Source organism: Monodelphis domestica, chromosome 4 (assembly GCF_027887165.1).
Source record: "Monodelphis domestica isolate mMonDom1 chromosome 4, mMonDom1.pri, whole genome shotgun sequence".
NCBI lineage: Eukaryota > Metazoa > Chordata > Mammalia > Didelphimorphia > Didelphidae > Monodelphis > Monodelphis domestica.
In genome coordinates, this window is record NC_077230.1 from 246,791,663 (window position 1) to 246,816,900 (window position 25,238).

At 32.8% G+C, this 25,238-nt stretch overlaps 1 protein-coding gene across 3 annotated transcripts in view; it reads right to left on the bottom strand.

The window, feature by feature from the left end:
- CUL5 (cullin 5) overlaps positions 1-25,238 on the bottom strand; it is a 98,357-nt gene that overhangs the window by 19,113 nt on the left and 54,006 nt on the right. For all 3 annotated transcript variants that reach the window (XM_007494881.3, XM_007494882.3, XM_007494883.2), the window contains 4 exons: positions 8,633-8,726; positions 6,482-6,612; positions 6,008-6,115; positions 2,157-2,221 (listed from right to left, as the gene is read on the bottom strand). In XM_007494881.3, the coding sequence (XP_007494943.1) occupies positions 2,157-2,221; positions 6,008-6,115; positions 6,482-6,612; positions 8,633-8,726 (398 nt within the window). The remainder of the gene's footprint in view (positions 1-2,156; positions 2,222-6,007; positions 6,116-6,481; positions 6,613-8,632; positions 8,727-25,238) is intronic.

Sequence of the window (25,238 nt, forward strand, 5' to 3'; positions counted from 1 at the left end):
TACTTAAAAAACTAAGAAAACAAGTAGGAAAAATAGTATAACCTATCAATATAATTTATCACAGTGTATCTGAACAGGCCTACCTGGAGCAATGAGGCAACATGAAGGCACATGCTAGTAGAGTTAAACCACTTCAAATCCTACCATTTACTCCTCAGACTCTGAGACAATTTAGGACCCTAAGCCCAAAAAACCCAGGTATAGCTGTAGCCCCTCATACAACCAGCCCTGTGAAAGGATTTAATTTTCTTTTTTTAAGCCCTTACCTTCCGTCTTAGAATCAATACTGTGTATTGGTTCCAAGGCAGAAGAGTGGTAAGGGCTAGGCAATGGGGGTCAAGTGACTTGCCCAGGGTCACACAGCTGGGAAGTGTCTGAGGCCAGATTTGAACCTAGGACCTCCCATCTCTAGGCCTGGCTCTCAATCCACTGAGCTACCCCAGCTGCCCTCGGATTTAATTTTTAATACACTGAATTATTGCTATTCCTGAGTTCTGAATTAAGTTTCAGACTCATCCATCATTCCTTTGCTCTACAAACTTAAAGGAATACCTCACAGTAGAGCCTGGAAAATAGACAGATTATGGGATGTGTAGATAAGAATCCGCTTATGCCAGATGCAACTGAACATAGTAAAACCGAGTCCTTTAATATCTATTAAGAATAATTAGGAAGGATACTCAAGACCAATCAGAACTCAATTTCTCCTCCTGGACATGAGACCTAAATGTGACTACCAAATATCAACCAGGGAATGGTGATGGTTTGAGGATTTTGATGTATCACCTGATGTCCTAGGATGTCCAAGCGAGAGGCTGAAAAAAGAGCTCCCCAAACTGGCTATTATGGACCTATGTGAGGGCACTTCATGGTCTTTGATCACCAAGAGACCAATTAATTTCTTTGCTATTGCTAGTCTGACCAATAAATCAATTTTCTTACCCAAAGCCAGTCTTTAATGTTCATAACTGTATTCATAGCTTCAGCTACTGAAGACCTGGAATATGCCCATCAGCAACCAATCACTAAAGACTTATTAAACACTTACTACGTGACAGACTTAATGTTAAGTGTTGAGGATACAAAAAAAGCCAAAAACAGTACTTGATCTCAAGAAGCTCTCAGACTAATAATGGAACATAACATGTAAGTAAGCCAGTATATATAGCATACAGAGTAGATGGAAAATGATCCAGAGGGAATGCTCTGTCTTAAGTTACCTTATCTCCCATGTATTAAGACACAGTTTATTAAAGAGAGTTTATTTAAATATTGAATTAAAAGATTCTACATACTTTAAGGAACAAAGCTTACTACATTAAAAAAAACTGTATAATTTGAACTTCACTTATTTAGGCTGATGTTCCCTCAAAATACTTAAGGTAAAACAGGGAGGTTTGCAATATATTTAGAATCAGAAATGATGGAATATATGCTATAAAAGACAAAATATTCCACTATTAAAATAATTTCCTGATTCCTTTGGGGAGGGGTATGGAAGAGTTGAAGTTTAAAAGAAAAAAAATCCACAAAATTATTTGTATTTTATAAGAAGTTTTACAAAATAGCTGTGCTTACCTTAGCTCATATGTGCAAAGTGGCCAATTTTTAATGGCCCCAATGCAGAGGCCTTCTACCTGCAAATAAATAGACTGAACTTGTCTGAGCTCAGAGAAATATCAATTCAGGGTTGGGCTTAGATTTTTAAGTAAAAATTTTAAAATGCATTCTGTAAATAATTTTCCTGAACTAAAAAAGGATTTTATTAATATAATTGTTCACTGAGATTGAAATGAAAAAATCCTTAAAAATTCAAATATGCTTTTATGTAAGTTGGAGCTTGCATAGGTTCAGGTTGTCGATTTGCAGATGATTTGACAATTGTGAACAGGTTTGTTTTCACATATGGGTACACAAAATGAACAAGTGTAGAAAAGAAACAATGCCCCAAAATTTAATGATAATTTCTCTTGTTCATTCTTTATCATTTTTAAGTCACACACACACACACACACACACACACACACACACACACACACACACACACACACACAGAATGAGAGTTAGTATGAATTATCAAAACATTTACAAGGTAAGTTTCAAGAGGTAAATTTGATAATATTTTCATTTAAAAAAATTAATAAAAATTTCCTTACCCTTTCTGCTTTAATGGTAATTCAAGTTTAAAAATTGTAGCATCATTCACAACAGCTTTGTATGCCTAGAAATAATATAAAATAAGACAAATCAAAAATATTTTCACTTTTAAAATACACATATATATGAAATTAGAAACTTTCTGTTAGCATTCAATTCAACAAACATTTATTAAGTGCTTATTATATGTAAGGTACTGTACTAGGTGCAAAGGACATATAAAGAAGAATATGACAAAGACATTTTACTTAAGGAATTTATAATCTAACAGCCAGGGAAAGACTTCAATTACATTATCATCATCATTTAAAATAATGGCTAGCATATCTCTAGCACTTTAAAGTTTAAAAGAGCTTTAAAAGGTATATTAATTCATATAATCCTCTTAATCCTGGAAGGTAAGTACTATTATTACTACTATTTTACAGATGAAGAGACTGAAACAGAAATAACATGACTTGTTGAGTGTCCCACACCTATAAGGCCTCTGAGGTAGGATTTTAATTCAGGTCTTCCTGACTTAAAATTCCAAAACACCTAGCAGTCCAACAAAAGAGTATGAAAAGCACAAAGGAAGGGTCGAAGTAAAACACTATGAGAAATAAGTAGAGACAAGTAGAGACACCTTCTTTAGCTGAGGGTGTCAAAAAAGGCCAAACAGAAGAGATGGCCCATCAACTGGGGCCTGAAGAAAAAAGAGAATCTTCAAAAGAGAGTTCATAGGATCATAAAATTTATAGAGAGGGAATTGTAATGAAATAAAGACAATTCTTATGGAGGGTAGGTTATATTAAGTTTATATTTTTATTAGATAAAACTAGTCAGTATGGGAGAAAGATTATGCAAAACTGCCCCAGTATTGTGAATGCTATTTACATTGATAAAAGGGGGAAAAGAGAAACATAATATATGGAGGCAGTCAATATTAGGATTCCTGTCATACCAGAATAAGGACATCTGAAGCAAGAGGGAAAAAATAGCTGCAAGGCCAGGTCCTTAAGAATCATATGCATTTGATTCCACAATAAGGTAACAAACATATCCTGGGCAGATAAAATTGGCATATCTAATGGTTATTAAAGAAACACAGAACAAAGTTGGTTACAAGGGTAAAAGAAAAACAGTCGTGAGCAGTCTCTTGTTTCAAGAACAATTTTTGAATAGGAAATATTTAAGCCAAGTTGCCTTTTTCAGAACTTAAGAGATAGTTTGTCCAGTCACTTCATTTTTCAGATGAGGAAACCAAGTCCCAGAAAAATTAATTGATTTGACAAAGAAATATAAGCAGGGGAGTAGGAAAAGAAGGCATTCAAATCCAGATAGTCCAAAACCACTTGTAATGTTCTTTCAATTCAGCAAATTTATTAAACATTTATATTGTGCTCTTTCTGCTACAATTTACCACCTTCCTTAGGATTCTTATTCTTATTTCCCCAGGAATGCATCAAATTTCCAACTAGAACTAATTCCAACACTTTGCTTCTCAGAATAGAAAAAAAAGGCCATATTTTAAGCTAGTCATCAATGGCAAAGCAAAAATATGCCTTGCAGGCAGACGTGACAGTAGAAACAAAAATTATGAAAAGAGAGAAAGCAGCTCAAAAATAGAAAGGAGAAAATAAATCCAGCTTAGCTAGAACACAGACTAAATGAAGGGAAATAGGATCTAAGGCTAGAGGGATGGGCTGGCAAGAAAAAAGCTTAAGAGGCAAGAAGACCAATGAGGAAGCTTAAAGAATAGTAAAGTAGAAAAAAATGAAAAGATAGGGGTCTAAATTTTAGGAAAATCAGTAGGAATGGAAAGAAGGGAACAAATATGTAAGAGAGTACATCATCAGAAACTTGGCTACTGACTGGCTGAGTGGGACAAAAAAGAGAAGACTCAAAGACAATTCCAAAATTTAAAAACCTAGGAAACAGGGAGGATGGTAGTGCCATTACAAGAAAGACAAATTAGGGAGGTAGATAGACTCACAGCATGTGATTCAAGATGTCAGTAACCTAGGCAAAAATATTCAGTAGACAAGTTAGAAAGATGCAACAGAAATAATGGTTGGTATCACCAAATGAGAGAATGTTTAAAGAGTCAAGGACAGAACTCCACCTATTTTTAAAGGATGGACAGAGGGGTGAAAAGGCAGAAAAGAAAATTAGCTGGTTAGAAAGACAGCAAAAACATGAGAGTACAGTCACAGAAGCTAAGGGAGTTAAGAATATCAAGAAAGGTCAGTTTAACTAATAGTTACAAATGCTCAAGGAAGATGAACATAGGAAGAGCATAAATCAAAGTGGCAGAATGGAATTTTACAAGTCAAAGCAAAGATATAAAGATAAAATTTTCTAAATTATACCAATTCTGAAAATTAGCAGAAATACAAGAACCTACATCCATATCACCAATTTATATTAGGGCATTCAAAACTTGAATATGAGAATGTTAAATCAAGTTCTAGATTACTCTAATTATGCTGGACTCTGCTAGGTCCTACACCCAAGTCCTATGTCACTCAAATACAATGGCTAACTACTTTCAATTTCTACTTGTAGGGGCATTAGATTAAAAACATAGCTTAGCTAAATGAGACAAAAAATTAAAGGGATGGGGTCCAATAGACAAGTATTAGCCCTTTTGCTGTCATCAATAAGGTGATTGTCACCTTAGGAGCACTAAGTGGAAATTGAAATGAAAAACGAATATGAACTAAGTTAAAATAAGAGGAGTGAATTTCACATAGTATAATATTTAGAAATGATCTGAAGAGGCAGAAAAGAGAAAATGACACCAATTGTAGTATGATGTTAATTAGGATTATTACCAAATGAAAATATTTAGAGCATCTTTCCACAAATTGTATATAACATTTTAGTTTACAATAAAAATTACTAATTTTTTGGAAGCATTAAAATGTGGTAGGTGAAAAAATCCTTTATCAATACTATTCACTCACTAAATGTTATTTTTAACTCCTTCAAATAGCCTGTAAGTTATAGGAATTCTTTGTAAAAACAAACAATTGGCTCAATCAATGGATAGAATGGCAGGCTAGGAGTCAGGAGGATCTGGGCCCAAATCTGACCTCTGATAGTTCCTAGCTGTGTGACCCTGAGTCACTTAATCTCATTTGCTTAGCCTTTGCCCTTGCCTTAGAATTGTTACTGGGCAGAAAGGTTTATGTTTCTGTATTACCAAGAATTGAGTCAATATGTATCCTTATTATAAAGTAAGTATTTGATAAATATTTTACTTACTGAATGTAACCCCCCAAAAAAGAACAATCCAACTTAGAAAAGTACTTTGCTTTACTCTCATAAGTGATTGTAATTTTCTGAAGAACAGTGTGGGAAGGGGCAGCCAGGTGGCTCAGTGGATTGAATCAGGCCCAAAGATGGGAGGCCCTAGGTTCAAATTTGGCCTCAGACCCTTCCTAACTGTTGTGACCCTGGGCAAGTCACTTAACCTCTAATGCCTAGCCCTTACCACTCTTTTGTTTTAGAATCAATACCCAGTATTGATTCTAAGACAGAAGGCAACCAAAAAACAAAACAAAACAAAACAAAAACCACAACAGTGTGGGAAGAAGCAGGGTAGAACAAAATGTAGAAACTGGGCGGCTCCTTTTTAAAAAAAATCGATAGATACACATAATCAAATACAGATGCAAAATATACTACAAAATTTTACAAAACCAAAAACAATTATTTTAATATTAATATTATAAATGGCACTCTCCTCCAATGGTAAAGATGAGTGAATTAGATATATAAAAATACTTATGAAGTAAATAAAACTTTCTAACTAAAATTAAACTATGACAGTGACATTAGTAAAAAGCACAGTGAAGTCACATACCTTATCTCTTGCAGTAAGAAATCGTGGATCATCTTGAAATGCTTCTTTGACAAGTTTACTAAATCGATTAAATAGTGTAAGTAACTGTTCAACATATTTTTCAGAATCCTAGAATTAAAAACACATTTACAAAGTTTAAAAAATTAACCAAAATGCTAATTGGTAAAATTGATTTAAATCTGAAACTATATAAATGTGCTAAGAAAGTAACATAAATAAAATTATTATAGATCTAAAGCACTTACTATTTTCTTTCTGTGATACCACATTATAAATGTTATTCTAATAAAAATGTTAAATATTTACGAATTTATATTCACGATCACCTTGACATGTTTATATTTTTTAGAAAAAAACTTACACACTTAACCTCCATTGCCTAGTCCTTACCACTCTTCTCTGCCTTGGAACCAATACACAGTATTGATTCCAAGATGGAAGGTAAGGGTTTAAAAAACAAACAAAAAAACTTACAGTAGTAATAGTTTCAGCAGCTGCTACCATATCTGCTAGGCCAGCACTCACTATATGTTCTTCTAAATCTTTCAACATTGGCTCTATTCCATTAGGAACTTTGTCCATTAAAGAAAACATTAAGTGTAGCTCTGAAAAGACAAAAGTATGCCAGAAAATTACCTCATCCATTGGGGGTAAGGGGGAAACTTACCTGAAATTTTCTCTTATGAAAGAAAAATTAGTTTAGAAATTATTATAGCAGAAAAATTCTGATTTAATTTCCCAGTTTACTCTCAAAATTATAGAAATGAAGAAAAAATCCATAGCTCAAAAGTGGTCACATATTGAAATGGCACCTGAATGACCTAATCTCTCTCGTAATTAAAAGGTATTCAAATTTATGTTGAAGATTAGTAAACTATGTACAGGTATAGCCAGTAATGCAGAGTAACAGTCGGATAATCTCAATGTTTTTAAAGTATAACAAATAGTTAAAACATAACAGATAATATACAACATCTAAGATATTCTATAAAACAGAGAAGATAATTTTTTTTTACATTTCTTCCACCACCAAAAAGAGTTAAAAAAAAATTTTTTTTAATGAGAATCAACTTATAATCCTTTTCTTAGGAGTCATATTTTGGGAAAATCTGCTTATAAGAGCCTTATAAGCACATTTATATATATGATATAAATGAATAATAAATATAGAGCTTTTGATAAATGCCACAAGTCCTCCTAAAGAGTGCTTGAGTATTATTCAGTTTGCTCCATCTCTATTAGCTACTAGTGGAATTTCAGTATATGATATTAAGTTAATGAACTTCGAATATACCTTGATGACTGTAAATAGTAAGTTATGGCTTGATCCTGTTTTATATGATATATGTATTCTTGAAAACAACCGATTATTTTTAAAATAAGAAAGTAATTCTTTTTAAAAAGAGGGTCTTATTGTAAATGCTTTCTGGAAATTAAGGGATAAGTGGTAATATGATAACTTAGGAAAATAAGCATGGCATAGTGGATAAAAAGTTGACCTTGAAGCCAGAGGTCTTGGGTTCAGGTCCCACTTCTGATACATTCTATGACTTTGAGCAAATCATTTAATTTCTCAGTATTCTAGTTTACTCTATTTTTTAAAAACCCTTATCTTATGTCTCAGTATCAGTTCTAAGATAGAAAATCAGCAAGGGCTAGGCAATTGGGGTTAAGAGATTTGTCCACATAGCTAGAAGTAACCAAGGCAATATTGGAACCTAGGTCCTCCTGACTTCAGGCCTGAAGCTCTATCCACTGTGCTACTTAGCTGCCCCTCTAATTTCTTCTTTAAGACCAGAAGTTGCAAGGAAGGTGTCAAGCTATACTGGAGCCAGGACTTATTCCCATACTTAAAAAATAGCAATGGTCTCTACCTCACAAATTGTTTATATAATTTCAAGTCTTTCTGGACACAGAAATTGTTCACCAAGTTTTAAAAACATGGTGGTTCATATTTGTATAGAATATCTACATTGATAAAAAAAACTTTTAAAACACTCAGTGTTAGTTGACAGTTAAAACAATGAAATCAAAAGATAAATGCTAACTACCTAAGCCTATAAACTTATATAATATAAAATTTAAAATTGGGGGAATTATTTAATGCTCTTGAAATAATGTCATACCTGCTGTGACTATGTGTAGGTATTCTGGAATCATTTTCTGCATAAATAGTTTTCAATTAAATACAACAGACAATTAAAATATAATACAGTTTAATTATAAAGCACAAGATGAATCCTATAAGTAATGCATGAAAAGTCTTTTTTTAAGTTAGTCTCCATATTTAATACAAAACAAGCTTTTAAATAATTATATCATTATCAAATACTCAATTACATTAAAAGGCTACTAAAGTACCATCAATTTAACAATATTTTAAATATAAAAAAATTGGTGAAAAACTTAAGTATAAAAAAGCTGCTGAAATGTACATATTTAGTGTTCTATAGCACTACTACTGACATGATGCATAAGATATTGTCATGTTCAAGCATAGAACACATTAACATGTTCTTTATTTAATTACTAAAAAGTAATATTTGATCATTTTTATTAAATTATCAAATAATTTACAGTTGTTTGTATTTGACACCACAGTAATTTATTATTTATTTCACTTACTTTCAGTTTCATTTCGCTTTATCATGCCTTGGCACTCTGCTAAAATTGTCTCTTTAAATGATGTCACCAGGGCATTTACACAGCATTCCATGAGCTGAAACATCAGAAATAGGTTAGCTCATTTCAAATTTTTAGTTCTTAAATTTCAATTCAGAAGTTATATCTAGTTTGTAAAAAACAATACAAAAACTAGTCTTTCCACAACAATAAAACCCTGTTGCTCAAAACAAGTACTTACCTGTAATATAGGATCTATAAAGATGTATTTCTCATAATGATTTATGACTTATGAGTACATTCTTTCATGGCTCAAGACCACTTTAGTGAGAAAAATCATTTAGAATTTTGAGAGAAGTGTGTGTATGCGCAAATGTGTGTGTTGGGAGAAGGGAGTGTTTTACTTTAATTATAAGAGAATATGAATGGTTTTAAAGGTAATAACTGGTCATCTCTGTTTGTTATTCTAAAAACTGCCAATTCATATCCTTTAATTGCCCATTTCTGGGGCATGAATTACTCTTATATATTTTTTGCGAATTCCTTAAAGTTTGTGAATGTCATCTAATCTGGAAAAGATTCTCCCCTCTCTACTCCTCCTTGATACATTTTCTTAAAATTCTGGATACAAAGTATTTGTTATTCATAAATTAATTTTTGTATCAAACTCTGTTTTGCATCTGTTAATTTATATTTAATCAATAATGAGGAATTATCTTGTCTACAATTGTGAAAGACTCACCATTAAAATTTCTTTTTTTAAGGCCTATTGTCTTCCTATATTATTATCAAAGAAACTCTATAATTATGCAGATTACTCTTGCAAAGATTTTAATAAGAAGGTATTTACTGATATCTCTTCTTTGCTTTTTCAATATTAATACTCTTCAATATTTTTCCATTCTTTTGGTATTTTCTCTTTGAAAAATCTCTGGAGAATCACTCTCAATGTGGTTTTAAAACTATTGATTCCAACAAAGACTTTTTTCCCCTGAAACTACTTTGCTATATGGTTACTTTTCTCAAATTCATCTTCTAAAGGGGCTTTTATTACACTTCCTAATATAGCAACACCAGGGACTGAGGTATTAATTAATAAACTGAATGTACTTGAGTTTCCACTGTCACCATTAGAGTCCAGACCACTATTTCCCTAGCTATTAAAATATCTCCAATCCATTCTATACACTACTGCCAGCCTGATCTTTGTAAAATGCCCCATTAACAATGTTTGCCCCATGCTCAAAAATCTTCAAAGCTTTCTAGTGCCCCTAAAATTAAATCAAAAGTCCTTATAATTTTATCTCAAGATTTTTCATTGTGTGGTCCCAAACTCCCTCTCTCAGGTGTATCTTTGACTACTCCTTTAGGCAAAGTATCTATTCTAACCCAACTGGTCTATACACTCTTCTCAAAATAAATTTTGTGTTTTGCAACTTTTTTTTACATGAATTCCCAAGCACTGAAAATTTTTTCCAATACCACTAACTCTAAAAATCCTTCATATGAATTAAAACTCAAACCAGCTTAACAACATGCTATCTTTACAAAAACAGAACATACATTAAGGTACAAAAATGTTATAGTTAAATGTAGAAAATCAGAAATATTAAGATATATCCCTTTTAGACCATAATGCAATAAAAATTATACATGTATATAAGGTATCATGGAAACACAAAGTAAAAATTAACTTGAGACTAAATAAATTAATCATAAAGAATAAATAGATTAACTAATAAGTTATAGAAACAATTATTTTACTGAAGAAGAATAATAATGAGAACATACCAAAATCTATGGACTATAATAGTAAAATCAGTAATCAGATGAAAATTTATAAAAAATTAGAGGAAAAATCTAAATGCTTATATTAATAAAATGGAGAAAAAAATAGATCAATGAACTGGGAATACAATTTTAAAAAACTAGAAAAATAACACATTTTAAAATCAACTAAATACCAAATTAGAAATCCTAAAAATTAAAGGTGAGATCAATAAAAATCACTGAATTAGTAACTAAATCTAGGGGTTGATTTAATGAAGGAAATTAAAAAAAACCCATATAAACCATTGGTTAATATGGTTAAAAGAAAAGAGAAGAAAGCCAAATCACTGGCATTAAAGATGAAAAAGTAAAATATGCTACCAATGAAGAAGAAATTAAAGCAATCAGGAGTTATCTTACTCAATTAAATGGCAACAAATTTAACCAAAGTGAAATAGAAGAATACTTACAAAAATACAAACTGCCTAGAGTATTAGAGAAGGAAATGAAATTGAACAGGCCATAAATGAATTTCCTAATAAAAAGTATCAGGACCAGGTAGAATCACAAGTGAATTCTACCAAACATTTAAAGATTAACTAATTTAATAAATAAATTATTTGAAATAAAAGATAAACAAGGAGTTTTGCCAAACTCCTTTCATGATACAGAAATGGTATTGATACTGAAACTAGAAAGAGCAAAGAGAAAGAAAATTATAGACTGATATATAAAATACTATCTAGGAGACTTATAACACCACATCACAAAGATTATACACACATTGTGACTATACTGAATTTATGAAGAATGAGGAATTTACGGAATTGGACATGAGGAACTGAATATATGAGGAACTATCCACATAGTTTTAAAAATCATAGAATTATAACAATAAATGCAGAAAAAGCCACTGATAAAATACAACCCTCATTCCAATTTAAAAACACTGGATAGACAAAGTATAAATGGAGTTCTTCTTAAAATGATAAGCATCTACCGAAAATCATCAGCAAGTATTACTTGAAAAGGAGATGACCTAGAAGCCTTCTCAAAAAGATCTGGAGTGAAACAAGAATGTTCATTATCACTATTACTTAATATAGTATTAGAAACATTAGCAATATCAATAAGAGAAGAAAAAAAATTAAAAGAATCCAAATGGGGAAAGAGGTAATAAAACTATTTCTTTTGCAGACAATACAATGGTATATGTGGAAAATCCTAGAGACTCAAGTAAGAAGTTAGTTGAAACCATTGACAATTTTAGTAAAGTAGTAGAATATAAAAACAAACCCAAATAAATCATTAACATTTTAATATTACTAAAAAATTCTATAAGAAGAGATAGAGATAGTCCATTTAACATAATCACAGAAAGTAAAGTGCCTGGGAATAAACCTGTCAGACAAACCCAGAAACTACATGAAAATAATTATAAAACACTTTTCACACAAATAAAATCTGACCTAAATAACTAGAGAAATAGTGTTTGTGGATGGCAAGAGCCAATTTGATTAAAATGACAACCCAACCTAAATTAGTCTATTTATTTAATGCTATACCAATAAAATAATAAAAATATTATTTTGAGCTAGAAAAAAAATAAAAAATCATTTGGAAGAACAAAAGATCAAGAATATAATTAAAGGAGATTTATTAATGCTCCATTTTAAATTGTATTATAAAGCAGTAATTACCAAAACTATTTGATATTGGCTAGGAACAGAAATGCAGATGAGTGGAATAAAACAAACATACAACAAACAGTAAGTAGTAAAAGATTATAGTAACCTTATGTTTGACAAAAGTATAGGTCCAGGCTATTGGGATAAGAAATCATTATTTGGTAAAAATTTCTAGGAGAACCAGAAAGTAGTTAGGCAGAAACTATTTATATCCCAAAATCTCAAGATCAAAATGGATACATGATCTAGACATGAAAGGAGATATAAGCAAATTAGAAGAATAGGGAATAGATTGCCTGTATGAATAGAAGAATCTAAGAGTCAACAAGATTTGGAGAGCACTGTGAGATATAAAATGTAAAATTTTAAGTGCATTGAATAGAAAATGTATTGTACAAATAAAAATGTTGCCAAGATGAGAAGGAAAGCAGAAAATTCTGTGAAAATTTTTATAGAGTCTCTTGGATAGAGATCTATTACTTAAATATACATATAACTTTATAAAATTTACAGGAATTAGAATCATCCCCTAATTAATAAATGGGCAAAAGACACAGTTTTTGAATGAAGAAATCAAAGCCATGTATATGGGTACATGAAAAAAAGTTCTAAATCACAACTGACTAGGGAAATGCAAACCAAAAGAAATCATACTGGTGACAAAAGAACAAAATGACAAATGTTATAGAGGATATGAAAAAGTGGTTGCTGGGTGTATTTCCCAAGGAGATAAAGGAAAAAGTAAAAGAACCAATCTGTTTCAAAATATTTATAGCACCTCTCTTTGTGGTGGCAAAGAACTGGGAATTGAGAGGATGTCCATCAACTGAGGAATGATTAAACAATTTGAAGTATATGATCGTGCTATAAGAAACAATGAGCAGATTAATTTTTTAAAACTTAAAACTACTTGAAATAACGAAGAGTGAAATAGAACCAAGAGAACATTATACACAGCTACAGATTTAAGATTTGAAGAATAACTTGTGAATGTTCACCCCCAAAGAATGAATTGAGAAGTGGAAACACAAAAGTTATAATCTATATATACATATCTGTTTATTGGATAATGACTTTGATGATGTGGGGAGGGGAGAGAGAACCTGAGATACCTGGAAATAAAGTCTATTAATAAAAACAAAAAAAAAACCTGAATGAGATCAACTCTCAACTGAGTATACCCAACTACCTCTAGTTGTAAATCTTTTTTTTATTCTTCTAGCTTAATATACAGCATTAATATCCTATATCACTACTAATTTGATACTTGGCACTTAATGCTTTTTGAGATTATTTATTATCTCATGAATAATCTTTTCAAATAAAACCCAAGTTACTTGAGCATAGGGACTATATTTGCCTCACAATACCCAATGTCTGAATTGTGGTACTGAAATTTTTTTAATTTCTATTTTTAAAAAGTTAGCAAATATAAATTTTCTCTTCCCCCTCAATTTAAAATAAAACAAAACTTTTGTAACAAGTAAGCAAAGTCAAGCAAAATAAATTCCCATATTGGTCATGTGCCAAGTATTATGCCTTGAATTATCCCGAGTAAATAAATCATCCTTTCTATCAGGAGGCACGTGATATGCATTAATATCAGTTCTAAAGTATTTCAAATTTGTTTAATCTTATGAAGTTTTTGTTATTATATGGTTTTCCTGGTCTTCTTAATTTTATTCTATATTAGTACCTACAAATTCTCTCAGATTCCCCCAGAACTATCCTTCATGTTATTTCTTATAGTACAATAGTATTCCATTTTATTAATATACCATCATTTATTCAACCCTTCCTCAATTGATGGATATTCCTTTAGCTTCTGCTTCTTTGCTACTACAAAAAGAGTGGCTACACATACTTTTGAATATCTGAATCTTTTTCCTTTTTGATCTCTTTGGGGAATAAGCCTAGCAGTAGATTAGTTAGGTCAAAGGCTATTCAGAGTTTACTAACTTTTGTAGTAGACTTTTTTTTTAAAACCCTTACCTCCTAATTTGGAATCAATATCAAGTATCAGTGCCAAGGCAGAAGAGCAATAAGGGGTGGGCAACTGGGATTAAGTGATTTGCCCAAGGTCACAAAGCTAGGAAGTGTCTAAGGCCACATTTGAATCTGGAACCTCATGTCTCCAGGGCTGGCTCTCTAATCACTAATCCAGCTAACTGACCCCATCCTACCTTAAAAAAAAAAAAAAGTATTAGTTTGTTACATTAATATAGCCAGTTAATTCCCTTTTTCTCTCCTCTTCCCTCCCCCATCAGAGAAGGCATCATTTAACAATGATATATCTATATAAAACTATGTCTTACTTGTTTCAGTTTCAGTTCTTTCTTTGAAGGTGGGCATTCACGTTATTCTCCAAACAATATTACTGCTGCTAAAAATGTTTTTTGGGTTCTGCTAATTTCATCTTCATAATTTCATGTGTTTCCATGGTTTTTAAAAAAATTAACCTGCTCATCATCTTCTGAAACAATAACATTCAAATGCCACAACATTCCCCAGTTCATTGGCATGCTTCAATTTCTAATTCTTTAGCATCAAAAAGAGACCTGATATAAATATTTTGGAACACAAAGGTTCTTTTCCTTTTTTGTTGATCTTAGAAAAGAAAACCTAATAATGGCATTTTCTAAGTTTACTGCATATATTGTTCCTTTCATATACTCTACATTTTTAGCAATTTAATATTCTGCCTCCCATGTAAGACATTTTATTTGCACTCTCCATGCCCTTTGCACAGGCTGCCCATGCCTGATAAACACTCCCTTTCCCAAACACTACATCCTATAATCCAGTTTCATTCAAGTTACAGATACGTGTCACTAAGAAAAGCCTTTCTGATTCCAGTTCTCAATTATTCTTCCTCTTTTTAAATTATTATTTGACGTACTATGTGATGCATAATGTATTGTGGGATGTATAAATTATGTGAAGGCAGGAATTTTTTTCAATTTATCTTTATTATCTCCAGTGTCTAACACAGTACCTTACATATAGCAGCTACTTGGTTACTACTTAATGCAATGGATTCATGAGATTCTTCATGATGCAAATTGGATGAGTCAGGAAGTTCACCTTAGAAATTCAAGTTAAGTTACTTATTTTATCTTTAAGAAGCTTATGCTATTTCTAGTCATCTAAGACTCTTAAGTTGGTGGCAGCAGTGCTAGAAAGGTGAAGCAAAGAGGTAAGAGAAAAATTATGGAAATAAAGTGGAGAGACTGCCTACTAAATGGAGGTGGAAATTAGGAAAAGGAAGTCAAATTCTGAGATAATAGAGGAAATTATAATGCTATTAACTAAAACAGAGGCATCTAAAGTTGGACTTAATTTTGTGGAAGATAAATTCAGGTTTTTTCCCAATTAACAAACCCCCTCCCCAACTTAAAATGAAAAAAGAAAAATCTTTGCTACAAATAAGCATATTCAAGAAAAAAAATTCCCAAATTGGCAATATTCAAAAATTCACATCTTACTCTTCACATTGAGTCCATCAGCATTCTTTCAGGAGATCTATAACATTCTTTATTACTAATACTCTGGAATTATATTGGTCATTGTGCCTTGAAAGCTCTTTGAAATATAAATTCAGTTTTGTACATACTGAGTATGAAGTGTCAAAGAAATATATACAAAAGGATTCTGCTGCTAGTTAGAAAATCTACAACTAGAATTTAGTAGAGAAAATGGCTGAGGATAGAAATATCTATTTGAAATTATTTGCACAGAAATCCTGAAAACATAAAATCAAATGAAATAAAATGGTGGAATGAAAAATACAAACAAGGACAAAGTGCTTTTAAAAATATTACTTTATTTAAGCCTTACAACAATCTTGGGGAATAGGCACTATTTTTCTTATTTTACAAATGAGGAAAGTAAGGCAAATAGAAGTTAAGTGGTTTGCTCAAGATCATATAGATAGAAACTACCTGGCAGAATTTAAAATTGGTTTTTCTTGACTCCAAGTTCAATGCATTAAGTAGTTGCAAAAGCATATGCGTGGTAGAAAAACCAAAGGAATCTAGTGTCATGGAACCTCAACAAGCAGGGAAGATTTGTAAAGAAAGGGTGATCGGTGTAAAATAATATAGAAAAATGGGGAGGTGGGCGGAATCTCAGAAAAGATCACTGGGAAGGGTTATTAAATTGCTACTGAGAATCTTCAAGAAATTAATTTGATTAAAAAAGGGAAAAAGCTTTCATAAGAGCAAATAAGGACTGAAGCCATTAATTTGTGGTGAAGAGTGTGATAGTACCCCAAGTCACCTTTCAAATAATTTAGAGATTGAAGGAAGGAGAAACTTAGAACAGTAATGCAATCATATAACAGATCTAGGAAACTCTATTATAAGACAGAGAATCCCAAGTATATTTTGTAGGCAAAGGAAAAGAAACCATGGGAGGAAAAGCTGATTATCTTCTCACACCAGGCAGAGAAGAGTATTGGCAAGACACAAAGAAACTATCTTGAAGAACTTCATGTTGGCTAAGGTCAAGTTTCTCGGTATAGAATCACTATGGGTCTATCTTACTTTACTATTTCATGACTCCTATGTTAAAATATTCTTTTTTTTTAAAGCACTTTTTGTGGTGGCAAAAAACTAGAAAGAGTGTCCATCATTTAGTAAATGGCTAATTATGGCAAATTATTATAGTATATTGCATTGGACTATTATGGCAACCGAAGAAATAACAAAATGGAGGAAGCATAGTATGAGAGACAGAGATGGTGTCAGACTTAGGAAGCCTTGGGTTCAAGTTCGACAACCTTTCAGTTCTTCATCCTATTCAGTACCTATTTTTATTTTTTTGCTTAACTAAAATACCAAATTAATATCACATATATACTTTATCTCCTCAATATTTCCATTTATCTGAACACCATTACTATACTGCTATATCATAACATTCCATATATATTTCAATGAAGCAAGGTTTCCATCTTGTAAAACTAAACAGTCATTTTGGATACCACATTCTTGGCAATGTAATCTGGACCACATTTATCAGGTATGGCAGGGCAAGTTATTACTGCATTATAAAAAGCATAGACAGATATCAACTGATACAGAAATAAGACTGAAAATCTTAATAAGCGATTCAAAATTATTTTCTTAAAAACATTTTCGCCACAGTCTGAGACCTTGAATATGCTCATGATCAAACAACCAGAAGCAATTCTTTACAGAGTTGATGTGATGAAACAGCTTTCTACTTTTGGAGGGAACTACACTTTTCAAACGTTGCCTGAATTTCAGCTTTACTATCCTCTAGAAAAGTATGCCTTTAGGAGTCTTGTCCTCCTTTTTAAAGAAATCTTGACCATTGATTCTGGAGTAGATGCTTTCAATATTTTTTATTCTGGCTTGATTTCTACATATTTTTGGTTAACGTATCACAGAATTCTTCACTGAAGTAATCTTATCTTCACTTTCCTTCATCTTCATCTTTGTCATCTTCTTCATCGTCATCATTTTTATTTAAAAATTATTTTTATCATTTTCTCTGGGAAGTGTATCAGCATTCCTTAGAGAATGTACCCAGGAAAATAACCTTCAGTAAGGAGACTTCCAGGTAAATATGGCTGCAGCTTAGATGTAGGAATCTACCTCTCCTCAACGCCTACCAATATAGAATACCTCAAAAGGACAAAAAAACTGAATTCATATGAACGAAGGGACTCCATAGTAGGACACAGCATTGAAGGTACGTGGTTTTTGGGCATTTCCACACGATAAGGGGGTGAAATAGCTTCCACCAAAATGCGAGCTGATCTATCTTTCCCTACCCCACTTATGGAGCCAGTGCACTAGATTCAGAGCCAGCTCGCCCTAAAATCAGTGAGTGAGCCAGGGGTACCTCTAAGCTCCTGACAGCAGCGGAAGAGCATAGATGTGGAGGGGGGTGGAAGGGGGTAAAGATAACACAGAGAAGGGCTGCAAACAGTAGAAGCCACGGAGTCTGGGGAGGTGACCTCAGGCAAAAACCTAGCTCCTTGGATCCATATACATAGAGAGCCTGCCCTCCTCACTCAGACTTCTAACTGGAAAGGGAAGGAAAAATCAGCAGTGATGGCAAAAAAATCAACTTCCCAACACAAAGAAGAACAAGAAGGTTTTGACCCTGGATAATTTTTATGGAGGAAAAATCCAGACTACAGAGAAAATAGCAGAAGAGGGCCTTCAAATAAATGCATCCAAACCTTAAAAAAAAAAAAGGGAAATTGGCCACAAGTTCTTCAAAAATTTAAATGGAAGCTTATCAAAAAGATGGAAGAATATTGGCAAGAAAAGTGGGAAATAGTTCAAAAAGAAAATAGCAGTTTAAAAGACTGGAACTCCTAATTGGAGAAAGCAGCCCAGCAATCAAATGAAATGACCAAAATTAAACAGCTAAAAGCCATGAAAAGTAGGATAGACCAAATCGAAAAGGAAAATCAAAAGATTATGGTGGAAAATCAGACTTTGGAGACCAGAATTGGGAAATTAGAAGCCAATGATCTCCCCAAAACAGCAAGAATTAATAAAGCAAAATCAAAAGATTGACAAAATAAAAGGAAACGTGAAATATTTCACTAAGATGACTAACCAAGAAAATAGGTCAAGAAGAGACAATTTGAGAATCACTGGTCTACCTGAGAAACTAGAAATAAATAGAAACCTTGACATCATACTACAAGAAATTATCCAAGAAAACTGCCCTGATGTTCTTGAACAAAAGGGCAAAATAGACATTGAAAGAGTTCGTAGAACACCCTCTACAACAAATCTCAAAAGACATCGCCCAGGAATGTAATTGCCAAATTTAAGAGCTTCCAAGCTAAGGAAAAAATTTTACAAGAAGGCAAAAAGAGACAATTCAGATATCACGGGGCACCAATGAAGATCGCACAAAATCTGGATGCTTTGTGAATCTTAAAAATTGTCAGACCCTACTTCAGAACACTTGGTTAAGACCATTCCCCAATTTAAACAATGAAGGGACTTAGTCAGGAATGTGAGAACTCTACCCAACCCATACTTAAGCATACTTTAGAGGAAGATAAAGTTGTAAACTCTTTACTGAACAATGAAAAAGTACTTAACTGATACTTATAGTGAAGCAAAAGCCTTAAGCTAAGTATATTTTTAGGAAGGTGCTAAGTATCTATGAAGGTCAGGCAACTTGCAAACTTGTAAGGGACAAGCCTTAACAAAAGAGGTGTGAGGTTTCAGTCTACTCAGGTGTGAATCACTCAAAAGTTTAGTCTACTCAGGTGTGAATTAAGAATGGTCTGTCCTTTGGAAACGTCTACTGTGATTGGTAGATGTGAGAACTTAGGGGAGGTGACATAGGAGAAAATACTCTTTAAAAGGAGGTCAGAAGCTGAGAGTAAGGGCTCTCTCTGAGACTTCTCTTTGAGGAGAGCAGCTTGCCAAAGAGGGATTCAGCCTTGGAAGCTGAAATGGAGCTTAGGAGCTGAACTGGTGGGTCTCTCTGAACACTAGAATCTTGTTTGGGACAAACTTTGTGGTGAGTGAATTAAAGACTGACTGATCTCTCTCATAAGGCTTAAAGCCTAGGCTGGCCTAGCCCTTTTCTCATTGTTTCCTCTTACTCTCTCTCTCTCTCTCTCTCATTAATTCCTTATTTGTATTAAATTAAAATCTCCATAAAAAAACCCAGCTGACTTGGGTATATTTCATATTTGGGAATTTTCCCTGGTGACCACTATATTTTTGATTTGAAACCATATTTTCACGGCCACAGTTTAAGGCAACCACTCTTTTATCTGTAACAGTTTATGACAACCATATTTTATCTGTAACAGTTTATGGCAAACACTACTTTAATTGTTACAGCTTCCAAACTAAAGGATCTCGAGGCTTGGAATATGATATTCAAAAACGCAAGAGAATTGAGTCTTCAACCAAGGATCATCTACACATCAAAACTGACTATATACTTCTACGGGAAAGTTTGGGTATTCAACAAAATAGAGGATTTCTAAGTATTCATAAAGAAAAGATCAGAACTAAATGAGAAGTTTGATATCCAAACACAAAGATCAAGAGAAACATGAAAAGGTAAATAAGAGAGAAGAAAGGGGGAAAACTTTTTTTATATTTAAATTTTCTTCTTTAAGGGCTTCAATAAGATCAAATTGTTTATATTCATATATGGAAAAATGTTATTTGTAACTCTCAAAAATTATATTCACTAGTTGTGGATTTGTGAATTGATCCAACCATTCTGGAGGGCAATTTGGAACTATGCCCAAAGGGTGCTAAAAGGCTGTCTGCCCTTTGATCCAGCCATAGCACTGCTGGACTTGTACCCCAAAGAGATAATAAGGAAAAAGACTTGTACAAGAATATTCAGAGATGTGTTCTTTGTGGTGGCAAAAAATTGGAAAATGAGGGGATGCCCTTCAATTGGGGAATGGCTGAACAAATTGTTGTATATGTTGGTGATAGAATAATATTGTGCTCAAAGGAATAATAAAGTGGAGGAATTCCATGTGAACTGGAATGACCTTCAGGAATTGATGCAGAGTGAAAGGAACAGAACCAGGAGAACATGTACATAGACTGATACACTGAGGTACAATTGAATGTAATGGACTTCTCCATTTGTGGCAATGCAGTGATCCTGAACAACCCGGAGGGATCTATGAGAAAGAACTCGCCACATTAAGAGGAAAAACTGTGGGTAGTAGAAACACTGAAGAAAAACAACTACTTGATTACATGGGTGGAGGGGGATATGATTGGGGATTTAGACTCTAAATGATCATGATAGTGCAAACATCAACAACATGGAAATACGTTCTGATCAAGGACACATGTAATTCCCAGTAAAATTGAGCATTTGCTATGGGAAGGGTGGGGGAGGGGAGGGAGGGAAGGAATATGATTCTTGTAACCAAGGAATAATATTCTAAACTGACTAAATAAAAAATATATTAAAATAAAAAAATTATATTCACTACTATAGTAACTGGAAGAATTATTCATAGGTAAAGATTGAGGTAATAAGTGGTCTAAGATGATATGCAAAAAAAAAAAGAAGGGGGTAATAGAAAATGGCACCAAGAGAAACTTGAAGGAATAAGATAAATAGGATAACCTATATCACACAAAGAGGTGCATGGGAAGGGGAGGGGAAGAATACTATTATAAGAAGGAGAAGAAGAGAGTGCTCATAGGAAATACTTAAACCTTACTCTCCATGAAATCAATTCTGAGAGGGAAGAGCATCTAGATCCACTGGGGTATAGAATTCTATCTTACCCTACAGGGAAAGTGAGAAGGGAAAAACTAATTGGGGGAGTGGGGCAGGTAGTACAAAAAAGGAAGGAAAGAGGTGGGAGAGGGAACTTAATAGACACTAAAAATATCAACAAGAAGGGAACAAAAAGGGAGGGGGCAGAAAGGAAACTATAATAAGAGTGGGGATTAGGGGGACTGATTAAAAGCAAACCACTGGTTTAAAAAGATATAGTGAAAGAAGAAAGGGCAGAACTAGGAGAGGTTATCAAAATGTTGGGTAATATAGAGGTGGTTATCATAACTGTGAATGGGATGAACTCATCCATAAAACAAAAGCAAATAGCAGAGTGGATTAGAAACCAAAATCCTACCATATGTTGTCTACAAGAAACACACATGAGGCAGGTAGACACTCAAAGAATAAAGATCAAAGGCTGGAGCAAGGCAGGAGTCACGATCATGATATCTTACAAAGTCAAAGTAAAAATAGATCTGATCAAAAGAGATAGGGAAGGTAATTACATCCTGATAAAAGGCAGTATAGACAATGAGGAAACATCACTACTCAATATGTATACACCAAATGGTATATCATCCAAATTTCAAAAGGAGACACTAGTGGAGTTAAAGGAGGAAGTAGATAGTAAAACTATACTAGTAGGAGACCTGAACCTCCATCAGATCTAGATGAATCAAACCAAAAACTAAATAAGAAAGAGGTAAGAGATGTGAATGAAATCTTAGAAAAATCAGAGTTAATAGATATGTGGAGAAAAATAAATAGGGCCAAAAATGAATACATCTTCTTTTCAGTAGTACATGGCACATTCACACATTCACAAAGATTGACCATGTACTAGGGCATAAAAACATGGCAAAAAGGTGCAAAAAAGCAGAAATAATAAATGTAACCTTTTCAGATCATAATGCAATAAAAATAATAATCAGTAAGGGTACATGGAGAGGCAAATAAAAAATTAATTGAAAATTAAATATGATTCTACAAAACTGGTAAAGAACAAATCATAGAAACAATTAATAACTTCATTAAAAAATGACAATGATGAGACATTGTTTCAAAAATCTATGGTACACAGGCAAAGCAGTACTCAGGAAAATTTATATCCCTGAGTTCATATATTAACAAATTAGGGAGGGCAGAGGTAAAAAAATTGGGCATGCAAATCAAAAAACTTGAAAGGGAATAAATTAAAAACCCCAAGATGAAAACTAAATTAGAGATCCTAAAAATTAAAGGAGAAATTAATAAAATTGAAAGTGAAAGAACTATTGAATTAATAAGTAAGACTAGAAGCTGATACTTTGAAAAAACAAATAAAATAGACAAAGTACTGGTCAACCTAATAAAAAAAAATGAATGAAGAAAACCAAATTAACAGTATGCAAGATGAAAAGGGAGACCTCACCTCTAATGAAGAGAAAATTAAGGCAATTATTAAAAACTATTTTGCCTAATCTCTCCCATACTGTCTTCCAATTTTTCCAGCAGTTTTTATCAAATAGTGGATTTTGGTCGCGACTGCTGGGACCTTTGGGGTTATCATAGACTATCTTCTTGAGGTCATTTACCCCAAGTCTATTCCACTGATCCTCCTTTCTGTCTCTTACTCAGTACCATATTGTTTTGATGACCACTGCTTTATAGTATAGTTTGAGATCTGGGACTGCAAGGCCACCTTCCTTCACCTTTCTTTTTTTCATGATTTCCCTGGATATTCTTGATCTTCTGTTCTTCCAAATGAACTTTGTTATGGTTTTTTCTAATTCAGTAAAAAAGTTTTTTGGTAGTTCAATGGGTATGGCACTAAAGAATTAAATTAATTTAGGTAGGATTGTCATTTTTATTATGTTAGCTTGTCCTACCAACGAACAGTTGATGTTTTCCCAATTGTTTAGATCTAGTTTTAATTGTGTGGAGAGTGTTTTGTAGTCGTGTTCATATAATTCCTGTGTTTGTCTTGGCAGATAGGTTCTTAAGTATTTTATATTGCTGAGGGCGATTTTAAATGGAATTTCTCTTTCTAATCTTTGCTGCTGAGATGTGTTGGAAATATATAGAAATGCTGATGACTTTTGTGGATTTATTTTGTATCCTGCAACTTTGCTAAAGTTGATGATTATTTCCACTAGCTTTTTAGTTGATTCTCATCTGCAAAGAGTGATAGCTTGGTCTCCTCACTGCTTATTTTAATACCTTCAATTTATTTTTCTTCTCTAATTGCTACTGCTAGTTTTTCTAGTACAACAAATAATAGAGGTGATAATGGGCATCCTTGTTTCACTCCTGATCTTATTGGGAAGGCTTCTAGTTTATCCCCATTGCAGATGAGGTTTGTTGATAGTTTTAGATATATATATTTTGTTTATTATTTTTAGGAAAGGCCCTTCTATTCCTATGTTTTCTAGTGTTTTCAATTGGAATGAGTGTTGTATTTTATCAAAGGCTTTTTCTGCATCTATTGAGATAATCATGTGATTTTTGTTGGTTTGCTTGTTAATGTGGTTAATTATGTCGATGGTTTTCCTAATATTGAACCATTCTTGCATTCCTGGTATAAATCCTACCTGTGATAATGAATAAACCTCGTGGTCACTTGCTAGAGTCTTTTTTGTTAATATTGTATTTAAGATTTTTGCATCTATGTTCATTAAGGAGATTGGCCTGTAGCTTTCTTTCTGTTTTTGACCTGCCTGGCTTTGGAATCAGCACCATATTTGTGTTGTAAAATGAATTTGGAAGAACTCCTTCTTTGCTTATTCTGTCAAATAGTTTGTATAATGTTGGGATTAGTTTTAGATCAACATATAACACCCTACACCAAGATCAACTCATAATGGGTGAATGACTTGAATATAAAGAAGGAAACTATAAGTAAATTAGGTGAACACTGAATAGTATACATGTTAGATCTTTGGGAAAGGAAAGATCGTAAGACCAAGCAAGAGTTAGGAAAAAAAAATCACAAAATGTAAAATAAATAATTTTGATTACATTAAATATAAAAGTTTTTGTACAAACAAAACCAATACAAGTTAAATTAGAAGGAAAGCAACAAACTGTGAAAAATATTCATAACAAAAAACTCTGACAAAGATCTTGTTACTCAAATTTATAAAGAGCTAATCAATTGTACAAAAAAATTAATTTCTCTAGTGCCAACCTCTATCACAGGGAGTAGAAACACAGAGGAAAAACAACTGCTAGATCTCATATGTCAATGGGGATATGATTAGGGTTATAAACCCTGAATGATCACCCTAATGCAAATATCAGTAATATGGAAATAGGTCTTGACGAAGGACATTTGTAAAACCCAGTGGAATTGTGCACCGGATGTTGGAGGTGTTTGGGGGGAGGGAAGGGAAAGAACATGATTTTTGTAATCCTGGGAAAATGTCTAAATTAATCAATTAAATTAAAAAAAATATATATATATATCCAGAAAATTCTCTAATATAAATTGCCCAAAAGGTGCCAATTTGCATTGGTGCCAGAGATCATTACACTAAAGAAATCACAAGTCTAGTTTAAATTAAAAACAAAAAAACACCACCATGCAACATGAGGAATAATATAAAGAACAGAGAAAAAAAACTAAACAAATAAAGAAGAACTAGTAGGTCAGTATACACAGGAAAAGCTAGATGAATAAAAGATTAAAAGATAATGACTAATATTGATTTCAAAGTACAAATAAAGAAACATCAGATGAAATTGGTTTTGAGTTGGACAGATCTCTTGAATTCAATCTATGTTCCTAATACAAATTATAGCTTTCTCCATATGCTATAAGAGACTTACAGTAATAATTCTACTCAAAGGAAAATCCTGTCTAGAAATCTGAGTAATCCTCCTCCTGTTTAACT